Source organism: Scyliorhinus torazame, chromosome 7, assembly GCF_047496885.1.
Source record: "Scyliorhinus torazame isolate Kashiwa2021f chromosome 7, sScyTor2.1, whole genome shotgun sequence".
NCBI lineage: Eukaryota > Metazoa > Chordata > Chondrichthyes > Carcharhiniformes > Scyliorhinidae > Scyliorhinus > Scyliorhinus torazame.
Genome location: NC_092713.1, coordinates 23041850 through 23061693, shown reverse-complemented (window position 1 = coordinate 23061693; position 19844 = coordinate 23041850). Strand labels below are relative to the sequence as shown.

At 50.2% G+C, this 19844-nt stretch overlaps 1 protein-coding gene across 1 annotated transcript in view; it reads left to right on the top strand.

The window, feature by feature from the left end:
- The first annotated feature begins 4888 nt into the window (after positions 1-4888).
- Positions 4889-19844, top strand: part of LOC140426083 (calcium-activated chloride channel regulator 1-like) — an 82661-nt gene continuing 67705 nt past the window's right edge. The window contains exons 1-2 of the mRNA XM_072510423.1: positions 4889-5053; positions 5257-5400. Of these exons, the coding sequence (XP_072366524.1) occupies positions 4892-5053; positions 5257-5400 (306 nt within the window). The 5' untranslated portion in view covers positions 4889-4891. The remainder of the gene's footprint in view (positions 5054-5256; positions 5401-19844) is intronic.

Here is a 19844-nt window from a genome sequence, read left to right as displayed (position 1 = left end):
ATGGGTCGAGCCCCTTTTGAGTGAATGACAGGAAGAGCAATGCGCCTCCCGGAGGAGGTGATAACTGTAGTGATCTGTACATCTGTATATACATCTGTACATACACCAGGGACTAAAGCACAGATGTAATAGCCACAGCATCACTAGAGGGCATCAGAGGCGGGTATAAAGGGTCAAGCCAAAGGGAGGATCCGCCTCTTTCAGCAGCACAGGGCTAGTGAGCAGCAGCACACAGAGACAGCTCAGCATAGGCAGCTTACCTTAGCTTCACTGGTCATACCTCTTGACTGTACTATATCTAGTTAAACTCTGGAAACAGAACAAACCTACTGAATAAAGTATTTGTGTTACCTGGAAGTCTACAATCTTTATTCAGACTTAGAGAATAACATATGATACCAGGAGTGATTTCAGAAAGCTAGCTAGACACCAGCAAGAGAAGAAAAGCTTAAACCGGATATTCGACTGTGGAAGACTTCACAGCAAATGGATCCTCGACGACTAACTGATTCGATGGAACTTGTTGGAACTCCATGGCAGCTGGAAACAGCCGGTAATTTAAGTTATAACTGGAAAATGTTTGAACAGCTCTTCCAAATATTTATTACAGCTAATGATTTAAGCGCTGCCTCTGACGCAACAAAAATAGCCCTACTACTCTCAACAGGAGGGCATGAAGCTAGAGAAATCTATAATTGCTTTAATTAGTTAGAAGGTGAGGGCAACACCAAATTAGAAGTTATACTCAAAGAATTTGATGAACGCTGTAAGAGTCCGTCTGGTGAGATGCTGGAAAGAATTAACTACTGTCAGAGAAACGGAGGGCCCATCTCTGATTTTATTACAAATCTCCAGTTAATACCACAGGGCTGGCTGAAAAAGAACAAGAATAAAAGCGAAAACAACGAAAACAGAATCAACAAGCACAACAAAAAGAACAACAAGAATGACAACAACAAGAACGCCAATGAAAACAACCAAGACAGAAACGACAGAAACACCAACAATGAAACAACGACCTGTACAACATGGTACAACTCTGCACGTGAAGGAAAATGCAATGGCACACTACGAAACAATGACAAGACTACAAACATGCCATGGCATGATAAAGAATCTCATGAATTCACATCTGCTCCAGAATAAACAAGCAAAACAGCTTTCACGAATGATGACATACAGAATCAATACCACAAACACAGGAAAAAGTCGAGGTCAGACAACGGTGCGACACAGAATCGCTACCCACAATCAAATGGAACAGGGGAAAAAGGTGCCCACATCATTAAACGACTCATCAGCAAAGCAGCCGAGTCACGTTCTGACATCAACCTAGCTCTGTTATCGTACCGAGAAACCCCATTGAGCTCAGGACTGTCGCCAGCGCAAATGCTCTTCGGCAGAGACATCCAGACAACCCTACCGGCAAAGCAATTTCGAGACCCCGGCAACGCACCGGTTCTCGATGACATGCGGGCACTATGCTCCAAACAAAAACTATACTACGATCAACATGCGATCCCACTCAAGCGACTGACAATAGGTGACACCATCGGAATCAAGGACTCAGAAGGTGGATGGTCTGAGTCAACCACGGTGATCAGGCAGGAGGCACGACGGTCCTACATTGTCAAATCGTCTGCTGGAGTAGACTTTTTCGCCGTAACCTCCGGGATCTATTAGAGGTTCAACTTACAACGCCAACATTTCCCACACTGGACTTGACCGATTCCATTTGTCCACAGGACGTTCCTCGCCACACAACGCCCGACAGTACTCTTGATGACATCAAACCATCATCCCTACCACCACCGTTAAGACGCTCCAGCAGAAGCTGTAAGGCACCCGATCGCTAGATTTGTAACGACACTTCAACACACCCACAAGACGAATATGGACATTTCTCACGATGGACTCACAACACAGTCAATTGTTTCTGTATTACTCTTATCATTTTCACAGTGTGCAGATTTGCATATTCTCACCACTTGTTATGTACAGTTTTCTTGAGGCCAGCAAACTTTGGGGACCCACTTCATCTCTGGTTGCAACCATCGACATCGACCACCTCACCAGGAACACGGAAGGAGCCGGACATTGCTGAAACAAAAAACAATGGCCGCATGTATACTAACATCACGCGGGTGCATTGGAATGCTGTAAATGTTATGAGGGAAGTGAAGGGAAGGAGTGGTATAGGTTTTTATTATGACAGGACTCAGGACGTATGCACAAACGGGACTCTATACGTCCCTGCGGGGCAGCTTATACGAATTACTTGCAATTCCGAAATACCTAGGCCCTAGAGCAGTTGGGAACTCAAGGGAATTACAGGTGATACAGAAAGCTGGGAAGACCTCTTAAAACTGAATAGGTAGGACAGCACTAGAATAGTTTGACATAAGTTATTGGATTGGATTGGATTGGATTGGATTGGATTTGTTTATTGTCACATGTACCGAGGTACAGTGAAAAGTATTTTTCTGTGAGCAGCTCAACAAATCATTAAGTACATGAGAAGAAAAGGGAATAAAAGAAAATACATAATAGGGCAACACAACATATACAATGTAACTACATAAGCACCGGCATCGGATGAAGCATACAGGGTGTAGTGTTAATGAGGTCAGTCCATAAGAGGGTCATTTAGGAGTCTGGTGACAGTGGGGAAGATTTATTAGTTATTAAGGATTGAAATTAATTATAGAAAGTATACCCAGTAATCATTATTAACCATTAAACCTGTATTTTTAGGACATAGCAGTAATAAACATTTAAACCATTGCTACAAGCAGTGGCCACAATGCATGATGGGATTTAAGCTAGCTAACTTACCCATGTTTTTGAGACAAACGGGATTGTGTGGTCAGCAAATAACACAGTCAACTCAGTAAACTGCCCTATCGGTGCCCCCCAATATCCTGTCACAGACAATCCATGGAGTAAAGAGGAAACCAGCTTTGGCATCCTGCCCCTGGATGAACAATGAGGTGGACAGGAACTGACTGCGATACGCAGGATGGGAATGTCAGAAAAACAACTTTATAATGGACACAAGATCCTGGGAAACAACAAGTGACAGGATGGGGTTAAATCATGAGCTGATCACAAGTCATCATTTTGCTTAAAGTGAATTTTACTGGATAATATAAAAGTGGCAGCTCCAAGGATTGAATCAAGTCCAAATGGAGTGGCCTATTGATTTTTGGAAAATCCTATAATTGGTGTGTTTTTATCAGTGTTAGCCAGATTTATCTTGGCATTTATCCAGATCTCTCTCTCATGTACATTAAACCAAGCTTGGAATAATAAAGCCGTCTTAACCAGGATGATGCGTGTCTGCCGAGCTGTGTACTAACTGAGCCATAACTAAAAGGGAAGTACCTCATGTAAAAGCTGGCTCAATACTCAAGCCTTGGAAACACTCCTACAGGCCTCCCTTCACTAGGCCCCCAGCCCTTGGGGACGCCCCCCCCCCCCCCAACCAGCAACATGGCTCTCAGCTGATTGGCAGCACTGGACACAGGCCACAGCCACCACACCGGGTTCCCGACTGCGCAGTTGATGTGTTGTCTCAGCGGTCGGGAACCCTGCGTGGTGGCTATGGACTGTGTCCAGCGCTGCCACAGTGGGGCAATTGGGGGTGGAGCATCAGGAGTGGGCCTTCAGGTGACGCGCCAACGTCATTCCAGCAGCGCGCGACGCAATGAAGTCATTTCGGGGGGGGGGGCGGAAGCTAGAAAACTGGTGTCAATCCGGCGCCGCCCCCGATTTGGGCATTGGAAGGGATTCTCCGCCCGATCACCGATTATGATATCGGCGTCGGGCAACGGTGAATCCTGCCCACAGCAAGTAAACCCACCAATGCCATCGGCAGCCTAATCACCACTTTTCCCGCCTGAAAGCACAATTGGTGAAAAATGGGAACATTCCGCCCAGAGTTTCAGTGAGATTGGTTGGCTCACGGTGTGACAAGTGGGTGGCTTCTGAGAAACCTGCAGAATCGCCACTTTGGAGTGGGATGTGTCTGACCATATTGCGCCCATTAATTCACATATACCACAGCCTGAATGTTAGAGTATAGGAAAGATATCTTTCCGAATTTGTATGTGTCTATTAAAGAGATAGCTGGGGTGAAGGAATCGTGAATATTTGAATTATTTTCTTGTGTTTGTATCGAGAGCTTTCCAACCTTTTTGTCAAGTGTAAAGTTGTTCATAATTTCTTGTTCAATAAATGTTTTATTCTTAGGTTCATCAGCAGATTTCTTCAGTAACTTTCCTCCACGGTTTCTAAAAAATCGTGTGCAGCATCGGCATCAGCTGGGATCGTCACATCGCCCTGAATTCTGGGGGAGACAGCGAAGGCTTGTAGGGTCCCAATATGCCACCATGGCACCTAAGTAAACGTCCTTCCTGCCTTCAAGTTCGCCATGAGAGAGAGCACAAGATTCCGTCCATAGTGTTCACAAATGACATCTGGAGAGAGTTCAATGTGGGTCTTCAGATGTCAGCAAAGTCTACGTTTTCCGCCCTCACTGAGGACTAGAATGCAGCTTGTCATACTCCTTCACCATCGCCGATAATGAAGCTGCTGCTCCTCATTTGTTTGGGATTCTTGTTCAAATCTGCAGCAATCTCACAATTCGGTCATTGGCCCTGGAAGAATTCCCAATGCCCTCTCAAATCTCCCTCACACCCATGGGAGTGTCTACTGGATATCTCCCAAAGTGCAATCACTCACCCAGGAGTAGATAGATGCCGGTACAAACTTGCTTGATGCACGATGATTCACTCCCCCCCCCCCCCCCCCGACCCCCCACACATCCTGCTATATAAATCTAGCAAACCAGTGTCCCGAAGATATTGGTCCAAACAGTCAGTGCGAAACAATGAGGTTCCAAAAACCCTTGGGCTTGGTGTTCAACTGCATTCTGTGTGATTTTATTATCCATTCTTCTGGAGCAAAGTTGGAGAAGAATGGATATAGAGACTTGGTTATTGCTATTAACCCCAGAATCAAAAATGATACCAACCTTATTGAAAATATTCAGGTGAGGCATTGATGCTGTTCCAAAAGAGCTAATAGCCCTTGTTTTGTGACCTTGTTTGCACTTGGTGTTGTAAGTTATTGTTTAGAATTCAGGAATTGGTGAGAAGTGGGAACAATTAAAGGAATTTGTTATATCCTCTTCAATGTCACCATTCGACTAATGAAGCAAGGTCAATGATTTTAAGTTTGTCTTTGCTTTCACAGCAAATAGTGACAGCTGCCTCCTCCTACCTTCACAACGCGACCAAGCAGCAAGTTTATTTTTCGGATGTGAAAATCCTGCTGCCTCGAACATGGTCACTTAATTCCAGCTCGATTCACAGACCCACGACTGAATCCTACGAGAAGGTAAGAAGTGAGCGGTGAAGACTGACAAATCCCTCCCAGCCTCAGCTCTGCCCTGGAACTTCACAAACCCCCTTCAACACTCGAGTGGGGGCCGAATTTCTACCGAGGTTTCAAGGGCGGGGGAGCAGCCTCAAGAGAATTCTCAGCGGGAATCTGGCCCGTTAGATTTCGAAACACTTTCTGCAAATGTGGACTTCGCCTGAAGGTCAACCACCACCCAACAGCTGTCCCACAACAAGCTTGTTGACGACACGATACTTCGCAATGAACAGTCAGTGGTGTCAGAAAGTTTGATTACATTTTATTGTAGAATTAGTGATGGTCCTTTGGGGTTTGAGTCCCACACCGTTGCCTATTTTATCACGAAAACAATGCGTTAGTTGTTTGGAACATTATAACTGAGGGTTGCGATGTTTCTCTCTAGCCGATTTGAAGGCCTAACATTATTTTAGATTCCAGGGTTGAGGTGGAAAGGACAGTGTGTGGAAAGGACAGTGTGAGGAAGGGATAGTGTGTGGAAGGGACAGTGTGAGGAAGGGATAGTGTGTGGAAGGGACAGTATGTGGAAGGGACAGTGTGTGGAAGGGACAGTATGTGGAAGGGACAGTGTGTGGAAGGGACAGTGTGTCGAAAGGGCAGTATGTAGAAGGGACAGTGTGTGGAAGGGACAGTGTGTGGAAGGGACAGTGTGTGGAAAGGACAGTGTGTGGAAGGGACAGTGTGTGGAAAGGACAGTGTGTGGAAAGGACAGTGTGAGGAAGGGATAGTGTGTGGAAGGGACAGTGTGTGGAAAGGACAGTATGTGGAAGGGACAGTGTGTGGAAAGGACAGTGTGTGGAAAGGACAGTGTGAGGAAGGGATAGTGTGTGGAAAGGACAGTGTGTGGAAAGGACAGTGTGTGGAAGGGACAGTGTGTGGAAAGGACAGTATGTGGAAAGGACAGTGTGTGGAAGGGACAGTGTGTGGAAAGGACAGTGTGTGGAAGGGACAGTGTGTGGAAAGGACAGTATGTGGAAGGGACAGTGTGTGGAAGGGACAGTGTGTGGAAAGGACAGTGTGAGGAAGGGATAGTGTGTGGAAGGGACAGTGTGTGGAAAGGACAGTATGTGGAAAGGACAGTGTGTGGAAGGGACAGTGTGTGGAAAGGACAGTATGTGGAAGGGACAGTGTGTGGAAGGGACAGTGTGTCGAAAGGACAGTGTGTGGAAGGGATAGTGTGTGGAAAGGACAGTATGTGGAAGGGACAGTGTGTGGAAAGGACAGTGTGTGGAAGGGATAGTGTGTGGAAAGGACAGTATGTGGAAGGGACAGTGTGTGGAAAGGACAGTGTGTGGAAGGGATAGTGTGTGGAAAGGACAGTATGTGGAAGGGACAGTGTGTGGAAAGGACAGTGTGTGGAAAGGACAGTGTGTGGAAGGGACAGTGTGAGGAAGGGACAGTGTGTGGAAGGGACAGTGTGTGGAAGGGACAGTGTGTGGAAAGGACAGTGTGTGGAAAGGACAGTGTGTGGAAAGGACAGTGTGAGGAAGGGATAGTGTGTGGAAGGGACAGTGTGTGGAAAGGACAGTGTGTGGAAAGGACAGTGTGAGGAAGGGATAGTGTGTGGAAGGGACAGTGTGTGGAAAGGACAGTATGTGGAAGGGACAGTGTGTGGAAGGGACAGTGTGTCGAAAGGACAGTGTGTGGAAGGGATAGTGTGTGGAAAGGACAGTATGTGGAAGGGACAGTGTGTGGAAAGGACAGTGTGTGGAAGGGATAGTGTGTGGAAAGGACAGTATGTGGAAGGGACAGTGTGTGGAAAGGACAGTGTGTGGAAGGGATAGTGTGTGGAAAGGACAGTATGTGGAAGGGACAGTGTGTGGAAAGGACAGTGTGTGGAAAGGACAGTGTGTGGAAGGGACAGTGTGAGGAAGGGACAGTGTGTGGAAGGGACAGTGTGTGGAAGGGACAGTGTGTGGAAAGGACAGTGTGTGGAAAGGACAGTGTGTGGAAAGGACAGTGTGAGGAAGGGATAGTGTGTGGAAGGGACAGTGTGTGGAAAGGACAGTGTGTGGAAAGGACAGTGTGAGGAAGGGATAGTGTGTGGAAGGGACAGTGTGTGGAAAGGACAGTATGTGGAAGGGACAGTGTGTGGAAGGGACAGTGTGTCGAAAGGACAGTGTGTGGAAGGGATAGTGTGTGGAAAGGACAGTATGTGGAAGGGACAGTGTGTGGAAAGGACAGTGTGTGGAAGGGATAGTGTGTGGAAAGGACAGTATGTGGAAGGGACAGTGTGTGGAAAGGACAGTGTGTGGAAGGGATAGTGTGTGGAAAGGACAGTATGTGGAAGGGACAGTTTGTGGAAAGGACAGTGTGTGGAAAGGACAGCGTGTGGAAGGGACAGTGTGTGGAAAGGACAGTGTGTGGAAAGGACAGTGTGAGGAAGGGATAGTGTGTGGAAAGGACAGTGTGTGGAAAGGACAGTGTGTGGAAGGGACAGTGTGTGGAAAGGACAGTATGTGGAAAGGACAGTGTGTGGAAGGGACAGTGTGTGGAAAGGACAGTGTGTGGAAGGGACAGTGTGTGGAAAGGACAGTATGTGGAAGGGACAGTGTGTGGAAGGGACAGTGTGTGGAAAGGACAGTGTGAGGAAGGGATAGTGTGTGGAAGGGACAGTGTGTGGAAAGGACAGTATGTGGAAAGGACAGTGTGTGGAAGGGACAGTGTGTGGAAAGGACAGTATGTGGAAGGGACAGTGTGTGGAAGGGACAGTGTGTGGAAAGGACAGTGTGTGGAAGGGATAGTGTGTGGAAAGGACAGTGTGTGGAAGGGACAGTGTGTGGAAAGGACAGTGTGTGGAAAGGACAGTGTGAGGAAGGGATAGTGTGTGGAAGGGACAGTGTGTGGAAAGGACAGTGTGTGGAAAGGACAGTGTGAGGAAGGGATAGTGTGTGGAAGGGACAGTGTGTGGAAAGGACAGTATGTGGAAGGGACAGTGTGTGGAAGGGACAGTGTGTCGAAAGGACAGTGTGTGGAAGGGATAGTGTGTGGAAAGGACAGTATGTGGAAGGGACAGTGTGTGGAAAGGACAGTGTGTGGAAGGGATAGTGTGTGGAAAGGACAGTATGTGGAAGGGACAGTGTGTGGAAAGGACAGTGTGTGGAAGGGATAGTGTGTGGAAAGGACAGTATGTGGAAGGGACAGTTTGTGGAAAGGACAGTGTGTGGAAAGGACAGCGTGTGGAAGGGACAGTGTGTGGAAAGGACAGTGTGTGGAAAGGACAGTGTGAGGAAGGGATAGTGTGTGGAAGGGACAGTGTGTGGAAAGGACAGTGTGTGGAAAGGACAGTGTGAGGAAGGGATAGTGTGTGGAAGGGACAGTGTGTGGAAAGGACAGTATGTGGAAGGAACAGTGTGTGGAAGGGACAGTGTGTCGAAAGGACAGTGTGTGGAAGGGATAGTGTGTGGAAAGGACAGTATGTGGAAGGGACAGTGTGTGGAAGGGACAGTGTGTGGAAAGGACAGTATGTGGAAGGGACAGTGTGTGGAAAGGACAGTGTGTGGAAAGGACAGTGTGTGGAAAGGACAGTGTGTGGAAGGGACAGTGTGTGGAAAGGACAGTGTGTGGAAGGGACAGTGTGTGGAAGGGATAGTGTGTGGAAAGGACAGTGTGTGGAAGGGACAGTGTGTGGAAGGGATAGTGAGTGGAAAGGACAGTGTGTGGAAGGGACAGTGTGTGGAAAGGACAGTGTGTGGAAAGGACAGTGTGTGGAAGGGACAGTGTGTGGAAGGGACAGTGTGTGGAAGGGATAGTGTGTGGAAGGGACAGTGTGTAGAAAGGACAGTGTGTGGAAGGGATAGTGTGTGGAAGGGACAGTGTGTGGAAAGGACAGTGTGTGGAAGGGACAGTGTGTGGAAAGGACAGTGTGTGGAAGGGACAGTGTGTGGAAGGGATAGTGTGTGGAAAGGACAGTGTGTGGAAGGGACAGTGTGTGGAAGGGATAGTGTGTGGAAAGGACAGTGTGTGGAAGGGACAGTGTGTGGAAAGGACAGTGTGTGGAAAGGACAGTGTGTGGGAGGGACAGTGTGTGGAAGGGACAGTGTGTGGAAAGGACAGTGTGTGGAAGGGACAATGTGTGGAAAGGACAGTGTGTGGAAGGGACAGCGTGTGGAAGGGATAGTGTGTGGAAAGGACAGTGTGTGGAAGGGACAATGTGTGGAAAGGACAGTGGGTGGAAAGGACAGTGTGTGGAAAGGACAGTGTGTGGAAGGGACAGTGTGTGGAAAGGACAGTGTGTGGAAAGGACAGAGTGAGGAAGGGATAGTGTGTGGAAGGGACAGTGTGTGGAAAGGACAGTGTGTGGAAAGGACAGTGTGAGGAAGGGATAGTGTGTGGAAGGGACAGTGTGTCGAAAGGACAGTGTGTGGAAGGGATAGTGTGTGGAAGGGACAGTATGTGGAAAGGACAGTGTGTGGAAGGGACAGTGTGTGGAAAGGACAGTGTGTGGAAGGGACAGTGTGTGGAAGGGACATTGTGTGGAAAGGACAGTATGTGGAAGGGACAGTGTGTGGAAAGGACAGTGTGTGGAAAGGACAGTGTGTGGAAGGGACAGTGTGTGGAAAGGACAGTGTGAGGAAGGGATAATGTGTGGAAGGGACAGTGTGTGGAAAGGACAGTGTGTGGAAAGGACAGTGTGTGGAAAGGACAGTGTGATGAAGGGATAGTGTGTGGAAGGGACAGTGTGTGGATAGGACTGTATGTGGAAGGGACAGTGTGTGGAAAGGACAGTGTATGGAAAGGACAGTGTGAGGAAGGGATAGTGTGTGGAAGGGACAGTGTGTGGAAAGGACAGTGTGTGGAAAGGACAGTGTGAGGAAGGGATAGTGTGTGGAAGGGACAGTGTGTGGAAAGGACAAAATGTGGAAGGGACAGTGTGTGGAAGGGACAGTGTGTGGAAAGGACAGTATGTGGAAGGGACAGTGTGTGGAAGGGACAGTGTGTCGAAAGGACAGTGAGTGGAAGGGACAGTGTGTGGAAGGGGCAGTGTGTGGAAAGGACAGTGTGTGGAAGGGACAGTGTGTGGAAAGGACAGTGTGTGGAAAGGACAGTGTGTGGAAAGGACAATGTGAGGAAGGGATAGTGTGTGGAAGGGATAGTGTGTGGAAAGGACAGTATGTGGAAGGGACAGTGTGTGGAAAGGACAGTGTGTGGAAAGGACAGTGTGAGGAAGGGATAGTGTGTGGAAGGGACAGTGTGTGGAAAGGACAGTGTGAGGAAGGGATAGTGTGTGGAAGGGACAGTGTGTGGAAAGGACAGTATGTGGAAGGGACAGTATGTGGAAGGGACAGTGTGTGGAAAGGACAGTATGTGGAAGGGACAGTGTGTGGAAGGGACAGTGTGTCGAAAGGACAGTGTGTGGAAGGGATAGTGTGTGGAAAGGACAGTATGTGGAAGGGACAGTGTGTGGAAAGGACAGTGTGTGGAAGGGATAGTGTGTGGAAAGGACAGTATGTGGAAGGGACAGTGTGTGGAAAGGACAGTATGTGGAAGGGACAGTGTGTGGAAAGTACAGTGTGTGGAAGGGACAGTGTGTGGAAAGGACAGTGTGTGGAAGGGACATTGTGTGGAAAGGACAGTGTGTGGAAGGGACAGTGTGAGGAAGGGACAGTGTGTGGAAGGGACAGTGTGTGGAAGGGACAGTGTGTGGAAAGGACAGTGTGTGGAAAGGACAGTGTGTGGAAAGGACAGTGTGAGGAAGGGATAGTGTGTGGAAGGGACAGTGTGTGGAAAGGACAGTGTGTGGAAAGGACAGTGTGAGGAAGGGACAGTGTGTGGAAGGGACAGTGTGTGGAAAGGACAGTATGTGGAAGGGACAGTGTGTGGAAGGGACAGTGTGTCGAAAGGACAGTGTGTGGAAGGGATAGTGTGTGGAAAGGACAGTATGTGGAAGGGACAGTGTGTGGAAAGGACAGTGTGTGGAAGGGATAGTGTGTGGAAAGGACAATATGTGGAAGGGTCAGTGTGTGGAAAGGACAGTGTGTGGAAGGGATAGTGTGTGGAAAGGACAGTATGTGGAAGGGACAGTGTGTGGAAAGGACAGTGTGTGGAAAGGACAGTGTGTGGAAGGGACAGTGTGTGGAAAGGACAGTGTGTGGAAAGGACAGTGTGAGGAAGGGATAGTGTGTGGAAGGGACAGTGTGTGGAAAGGACAGTGTGTGGAAAGGACAGTGTGAGGAAGGGATAGTGTGTGGAAGGGACAGTGTGTGGAAAGGACAGTATGTGGAAGGAACAGTGTGTGGAAGGGACAGTGTGTCGAAAGGACAGTGTGTGGAAGGGACAGTGTGTGGAAGGGATAGTGTGTGGAAAGGACAGTATGTGGAAGGGACAGTGTGTGGAAAGGACAGTGTGTGGAAAGGACAGTGTGTGGAAAGGACAGTGTGTGGAAGGGACAGTGTGTGGAAAGGACAGTGTGTGGAAGGGACAGTGTGTGGAAGGGATAGTGTGTGGAGAGGACAGTATGTGGAAGTGACAGTGTGTGGAAGGGACAGTGTGTGGAAAGGACAGTATGTGGAAGGGACAGTGTGTGGAAAGGACAGTGTGTGGAAAGGACAGTGTGTGGAAGGGATAGTGTGTGGAAAGGACAGTATGTGGAAGGGACAGTGTGTGGAAGGGACAGTGTGTGGAAAGGACAGTATGTGGAAGGGACAGTGTGTGGAAAGGACAGTGTGTGGAAAGGACAGTGTGTGGAAAGGACAGTGTGTGGAAGGGACAGTGTGTGGAAAGGACAGTGTGTGGAAGGGACAGTGTGTGGAAGGGATAGTGTGTGGAAAGGACAGTGTGTGGAAGGGACAGTGTGTGGAAAGGACAGTGTGTGGAAGGGACAGTGTGTGGAAAGGACAGTGTGTGGAAAGGACAGTGTGTGGAAGGGACAGTGTGTGGAAGGGACAGTGTGTGGAAGGGACAGTGTGTGGAAGGGACAGTGTGTGGAAGGGACAGTGTGTAGAAAGGACAGTGTGTGGAAGGGACAGTGTGTGGAAGGGACAGTGTGTGGAAAGGACAGTGTGTGGAAGGGACAGTGTGTGGAAAGGACAGTGTGTGGAAGGGACAGTGTGTGGAAGGGATAGTGTGTGGAAAGGACAGTGTGTGGAAGGGACAGTGTGAGGAAGGGATAGTGTGTGGAAAGGACAGTGTGTGGAAGGGACAGTGTGTGGAAAGGACAGTGTGTGGAAAGGACAGTGTGTGGAAGGGACAGTGTGTGGAAAGGACAGTGTGTGGAAAGGACAGTGTGTGGAAAGGACAGTGTGTGGAAGGGACAGTGTGTGGAAAGGACAGTGTGTGGAAGGGACAGTGTGTGGAAGGGATAGTGTGTGGAAAGGACAGTGTGTAGAAAGGACAGTGTGTGGAAAGGACAGTGTGTGGAAAGGACAGTGTGTGGAAAGGACAGTGTGTGGAAGGGACAGTGTGTGGAAGGGATAGTGTGTGGAAGGGACAGTGTGTAGAAAGAACAGGGTGTGGAAGGGACAGTGTGTGGAAGGGACAGTGTGTGGAAAGGACAGTGTGTGGAAGGGACAGTGTGTGGAAAGGACAGTGTGTGGAAGGGACAGTGTGTGGAAGGGATAGTGTGTGGAAAGGACAGTGCGTGGAAGGGACAGTGTGTGGAAGGGATAGTGTGTGGAAAGGACAGTGTGTGGAAGGGACAGTGTGTGGAAAGGACAGTGTGTGGAAAGGACAGTGTGTGGAAGGGACAGTGTGTGGAAGGGACAGTGTGTGGAAAGGACAGTGTGTGGAAGGGACAGTGTGTGGAAAGGACAGTGTGTGGAAGGGACAGTCTGTGGAAGGGATAGTGTGTGGAAAGGACAGTGTGTGGAAGGGACAGTGTGTGGAAAGGACAGTGTGTGGAAAGGACAGTGTGTGGAAAGGACAGTGTGTGGAAGGGACAGTGTGTGGAAGGGATAGTGTGTGGAAGGGACAGTGTGTAGAAAGGACAGTGTGTGGAAGGGACAGTGTGTGGAAGGGACAGTGTGTGGAAAGGACAGTGTGTGGAAAGGACAGTGTGTGGAAAGGAGAGTGTGTTGAAAGGACAGTGTGTGGAAAGGACAGTGTGTGGAAAGGACAGTGTGTGGAAGGGACAGTGTGTGGAAGGGACAGTGTGTGGAAAGGACAGTGTGTGGAAAGGACAGTGTGTGGAAGGGACAGTGTGAGGAAGGGACAGTGTGTGGAAGGGACAGTGTGTGGAAAGGACAGTGTGTGGAAAGGACAGTGTGTGGAAGGGACAGTGTGTGGAAAGGACAGTGTGTGGAAGGGACAGTGTGTGGAAAGGACAGTGTGTGGAAGGGACAATGTGTGGAAGGGACAGTGTTGGGAAGGGACAGTGTGTGGAAAGGACAGTGTGTGGAAGGGATTGTGTGTGGAAAGGACAGTGTGTGGAAGGGACAGTGTGTGGAAAGGACAGTGTGTGGTAAGGACAGTGTGTGGAAGGGACAGTGTGAGGAAGGGACAATGTGTGGAAAGGACAGTGTGTGGAAAGGACAGTGTGTGGAAGGGACAGTGTGTGGAAGGAACAGTGTGTGGAAAGGACAGTGTGTGGAAAGGACAGTGTGAGGAAGGGATAGTGTGTGGAAGGGACAGTGTGTGGAAAGGACAGTGTGTGGAAGGGATAGTGTGTGGAAGGGACAGTGTGTGGAAAGGACAGTGTGTGGAAGGGATAGTGTGTGGAAGGGACAGTGTGTAGAAAGGACAGTGTGTGGAAGGGATAGTGTGTGGAAGGGATAGTGTGTGGAAGGGACAGTGTGTGGAAAGGACAGTGTGTGGAAGGGACAGTGTGTAGAAAGGACAGTGTGTGGAAGGGCTAGTGTGTGGAAGGGACAGTGTGTAGAAAGAACAGTGTGTGGAAGGGATAGTGTGTGGAAGGGACAGTGTGTGGAAGGGACAGTGTGTGGAAAGGACAGTGTGTGGAAGGGATTGTGTGTGGAAAGGACAGTGTGTGGAAGGGACAGTGTGTGGAAAGGACAGTGTGTGGAAAGGACAGTGTGTGGAAGGGACAGTGTGAGGAAGGGACAGTGTGTGGAAAGGACAGTGTGTGGAAGGGATAGTGTGTGGAAGGGACAGTGTGTGGAAAGGACAGTGTGTGGAAGGGATAGTGTGTGGAAGGGACAGTGTGTAGAAAGGACAGTGTGTGGAAGGGATAGTGTGTGGAAGGGATAGTGTGTGGAAGGGGCAGTGTGTGGAACGGACAGTGTGTGGAAGGGACAGTGTGTAGAAAGGACAGTGTGTGGAAGGGATAGTGTGTGGAAGGGACAGTGTGTAGAAAGGACAGTGTGTGGAAGGGATAGTGTGTGGAAGGGACAGTGTGTGGAAGGGACAGTGTGTGGAAAGGACAGTGTGTGGAAAGGACAGTGTGTGGAAAGGACAGTGTGTGGAAAGGACAGCGTGTGGAAGGAACAGTGTGTGGAAAGGACAGTGTGTGGAAGGGACAGTGTGTGGAAAGGACAGTGTGTGGAAGGGATAGTGTGAGGAAGGGACAGTGTGTGGAAAGGACAGTGTGTGGAAAGGACAGTGTGTGGAAAGGACAGTGTGTGGACAGGACAGTGTGTGGCAGGGACAGTGTGTGGAAGGGACACTGTGTGGAAGGGATAGTGTGTGGAAAGGACAGTGTTTGGAAAGGACAGTGTGTGGAAAGGACAGTGTGTGGAAGGGACAGTGTGAGGAAGGGATAGTGTGTGGAAGGGACAGTGTGTGGAAAGGACAGTGTGTGGAAGGGACAGTGTGTGGAAGGGATAGTGTGTAGAAACGACAGTGTGTGGAAGGGATAGTGTGTGGAAGGGACAGTGTGTGGAAAGGACAGTGTGTGGAAAGGACAGTGTGTGGAAAGGACAGTGTGTGGAAGGGATAGTGTGTGGAAGGGACAGTGTGTGGAAAGGACAGTGTGTGGAAAGGAGAGTGTGTGGAAAGGACAGTGTGTGGAAGGGACAGTGTGTGGAAAGGACAGTGTGTGGAAGGGACAGTGTGTGGGAGGGATAGTGTATGGAAGGGACAGTGTGTGGAAAGGACTGTGTGTGGAAAGGACAGTGTGTGGAAGGGACAGTGTGTGGAAAGGACAGTGTGTGGAAGGGACAGTATGTGGAAGGGACAGTGTGTGGAAGGGACAGTGTGTGGAAAGGACAGTGTGTGGAAAGGACAGTGTGTGGAAGGGACAGTGTGTGGAAAGGACAGTGCGTGGAAAGGACAGTGTGTGGAAGGGACAGTATGTGGAAAGGACAGTATGTGGAAGGGACAGTGTGTGGAAGGGATAGTGTGTGGAAGGGACAGTGTGTGGAAAGGACAGTGTGTGGAAGGGACAGTGTGTGGAAGGGACACTGTGTGGAAGGGACACTGTGTGGAAGGGACACTGTGTGGAAGGGACAGTGGGCGAAATTCTCCCCAAACGGCGCGATGTCCGCCGACTGGCGCCCAAAACGGCGCCAATCAGACGGGCATCGCACGGCCCCAAAGGTGCGGAATGCTCCGCATCTTTGGGGGCCGAGCCCCAACATTGAGGGGCTACGCCGACGCCGGAGGGATTTCCGCCCCGCCAGCTGGCGGAAACGGCGTTTGTTGCCCCGCCACCTGGCGCGGAAATGACATGTCGGGGCGGCGCATGCGCGGCGCGTCAGCGGCCGCTGACAGTTTCCTGCGCATGCGCAGTGGGGAGAGTCTCTTCCGCCTCCGCCATAGTGGAGGCCGTGGTGGAGGCGGAAGGGAAAGAGTGCCCCCCCCAGCACAGGCCCGCCCGCGGATCGGTGGGCCCCGATCGCGGGCCAGGCCACCGTGGGAAACCCCCCCGGGGTCAGATCACCCTGCGCCCCCCCCCCCAGGGCCCCGGAGCCTGCCCACGCCGCCTGGTCCCGCCGGTAAATACCAGGTTTGACTTACGCCGGCGGGACAGTCAATTTATCGGCGGGACTTCGGCCCATCCGGGCCGGAGAATCCAGCGGGGGCGGGGCGCCAACTGGTGCGGCCCGATTCCCGCCCCCGCCGAGTATCCGGTACCGGAGACTTCGGCAACCGGCGGGGGCGGGATGCACGGCGGCCAACGGTCATTCTCCGACCCGCTGGGGGGGTCGGAGAATGACGCCCAGTGTGCGGAAGGGTATGAAAACTTTATGCTGATGTGTAATTATTTGTTTAAACGTGTGGAAAAGAGGAAAGATGAAGGGTGGGATTCTCCGTCGGCTGATGCCAAAATAGAATCGGTTCCGATGGCAAAATCGTGGTGGCGCCGATTTGCTGCCAAATCGCAATTCTCCGTCGCCTCGACCATGGTGTCAGTGTGTTCTGGAACGCACGTACAGTGATACACAGTTTGCATATTATTAGTGGACCTGGGGCCCCTGTGATTCTCCGCCTCCGACGGTCCGGTTTCCCGAGGCGCGGTTCACTTGTGCTTTTAAAAATGGCGGAACCGCCGTCATGGCTGCTGAGGGGGAGGGAGGGGGTGCGGAAAATGTGCAACATTTCCATAGTTTGCTGACATTTGTGCCGCTGGTCGGGGGGCTTCTGCCAGGGCCAGGGGGAGTAGCGGGGGTAACCAGGAGGTGGGCTGTGGGGGCAGGCTGGATGGGCACGGAACACCATTGCCGCAGCTGGCAAGGCAGCCATGTAGCTGTGCACGCCGCTAACAGTGATGCACTATAAATTACGGCGAGACGAGAGTAGAGAGTAATCGAGGCTTTATTACACAGACATGTGTGGCCTCCTGCAGCTGCTGCCGAAATGGCTGCAGCTCGGTGAGCACACACATTTATACACACAGGAAGTTCGACCCGCGGACTTCTGGGAAGCGGCGTGCAGGGGTTGCCGGTAGGTGAGTATTTAGGTTTAAAATAACTTACCTTGCAGGGGCAATCTCTTGGAGTTTCAGCGGGAGCGGAGTGCAGAGGCTGCTGGTGGGTGAGTATTTAGGTTTAAAATAACTTACCTTGCAGGGGCAATCTCTTGGAGTTTCAGCGGGAGCGGAGTGCAGAGGCTGCTGGTGGGTGAGTATTGAAGTTTGAAATAACTTACCTTGCAGGAGCATCTCTTGGAGTTTCAGTGGGAGCGGAGTGCGGGGGCTGCTGGTGGGTGAGTATTTTAAGTAAACACTTACCTGGTCCCGTTCCTGTTCCTCTTTGCTGTTGTTTTTAAAAAATATATATTTTTAAAGGCGGGAACAGGAGTTCGACCCGCGGGCTTCTGGGAAGTCCCTCACCAATAAATTCTGGTGGAGAGGAAACCTGAGACACTACTCGTGTAGTGTCTCCCACCCGCCCTCCTCCTCTAACCTAATAATAAAACCCATTGGTGTGAGGTAAGTACCATATTGTATTATTATTATTTTTTTTAAAAATTCTAGTTGTTAGCCAGATCTTGGTTGAAAGTTAGAGGGATGGCAGGGAAGGGAGTGCAATGTTCCTCCTGCAGGATGTTTGAGGTGAGGGATGCCGTTAGTGTCCCTGCTGATTTTACCTGCAGGAAGTGCTGCCATCTCCAGCTCCTCCAAGACCGAGTTAAGGAACTGGAGCTGGAGTTGGAAGAACTTCGGATCATTCGGGAGGCAGAGGGGGTCATAGATAGCAGCTTCAGGGAATTAGTTACACCAAAGATTGGAGATAGATGGGTAACTGTAAGAGGGACTGGGAAGAAGCAGTCAGTGCAGGGATCCATAAGACCATAAGACATAGGAGCGGAAGTAAGGCCATTCGGCCCATCGAGTCCACTCCGCCATTCAATCATGGCTGATTTCAACTCAATTTAACCACTCTCTCTCCATAGCCTGCGATCCCCTGCGGTCGTTCCCCTGAGAAACAAGTATACCGCTTTGGATACTTGTGGGGGGGATGACTTACCAGGGGTAAGCCATGGGGTACGGGCCTCTGGCACGGAGTCTGTCCCTGTTGCTCAGAAGGGAAGGGGGGAGAGGAGCAGAGCATTAGTAATTGGGGACTCGATAGTCAGGGGCACAGATAGGAGATTTTGTGGGGGCGTGAGAGACTCACGTTTGGTATGTTGCCTCCCAGGTGCAAGGGTACGTGATGTCTCGGATCGTGTTTTCCGGGTCCTTAAGAGGGAGGGGGAGCAGCCCCAAGTCATGGTCCACATTGGCACTAACGACATAGGTAGGAAAGGGGACAAGGATGTCAGGCAGGCTTTCAGGGAGCTAGGATGGAAGCTCAGAACTAGAACAAACAGAGTTGTTATCTCTGGGTTGTTGCCCGTGCCACGTGATAGTGAGATGAGGAATAGGGAGAGAGAGCAATTAAACACGTGGCTACAGGGATGGTGCAGGCGGGAGGGATTCAGATTTCTGGATAACTGGGGCTCTTTCTGGGGAAGGTGGGACCTCTACAGGCAGGATGGTCTACATCTGAACCTGAGGGGCACAAATATCCTGGGGGGGAGATTTGTTAGTGCTCTTTGGGGGGGTTTAAACTAATGCAGCAGGGGCATGGGAACCTGGATTGTAGTTTTAGGGTACGGGAGAATGAGGGTATAGAGGTCAGGAGCACAGATTTGACGTAGCAGGAGGGGGCCAGTGTTCAGGTAGGTGGCTTGAAGTGTGTCTACTTCAATGCCAGGAGCATACGAAATAAGGTAGGGGAACTGGCAGCATGGGTTGGTACCTGGGACTTCGATGTTGTGGCCATTTCGGAGACATGGACAGAGCAGGGACAGGAATGGTTATTGCAGGTGCCGGGGTTTAGATATTTCAGTAAACTCAGGGAAGGTGGTAAAAGAGGGGACGGTGTGGCATTGTTAGTCAAGGATAGTATTACAGTGGCAGAAAGGATGTTTGATGAGGACTCGTCTACTAAGGTAGTATGGGCTGAGCTTAGAAACAGGAAAGGTGAGTTCATCCTGTTGGGAGTTTTCTATAGGCCTCCGAAAAGTTCCAGAGATGTAGAGGAAAGGATTGCAAAGATGATTCTGGGTAGGAGCGAAAGTAACAGGGTAGTTGTTATGGGGGACTTTAACTTTCCAAATATTGACTGGAAACGCCATAGTTCGAGTACTTTAGATGGGTCAGTTTTTGTCTAATGTGTGCAGGAGGGTTTCCTGACACAGTATGTAGATAGGCCAACAAGAGGCGAGGCCACATTGGATTTGGTACTGGGTAATGAACTAGGCCAGGTGTTTGATTTGGAGGTAGGTGATAGTGACCACAATTTGGTTACGTTTACTTTAGCGATGGAAAGGGATAGGTATATACAGCAGGGCAAGAGTTATAGCTGGGGGAAAGGCAATTATGATGCGATGAGGCAAGACTTAGGATGCATCGGATGGGGAAGGAAACTGCAGGGGATGGGTACAATTGTAATGTGGAGCTTGTTCAAGGAACAGCTACTGTGTGTCCTTGATAAGTATGTACCTATCAGGCGAGGGAACTGTGGTTTACTAAAGTAGTTGAATCACTTGGCAAGAGGAAGGAGGAGGCTTATGTAAAGATGAGA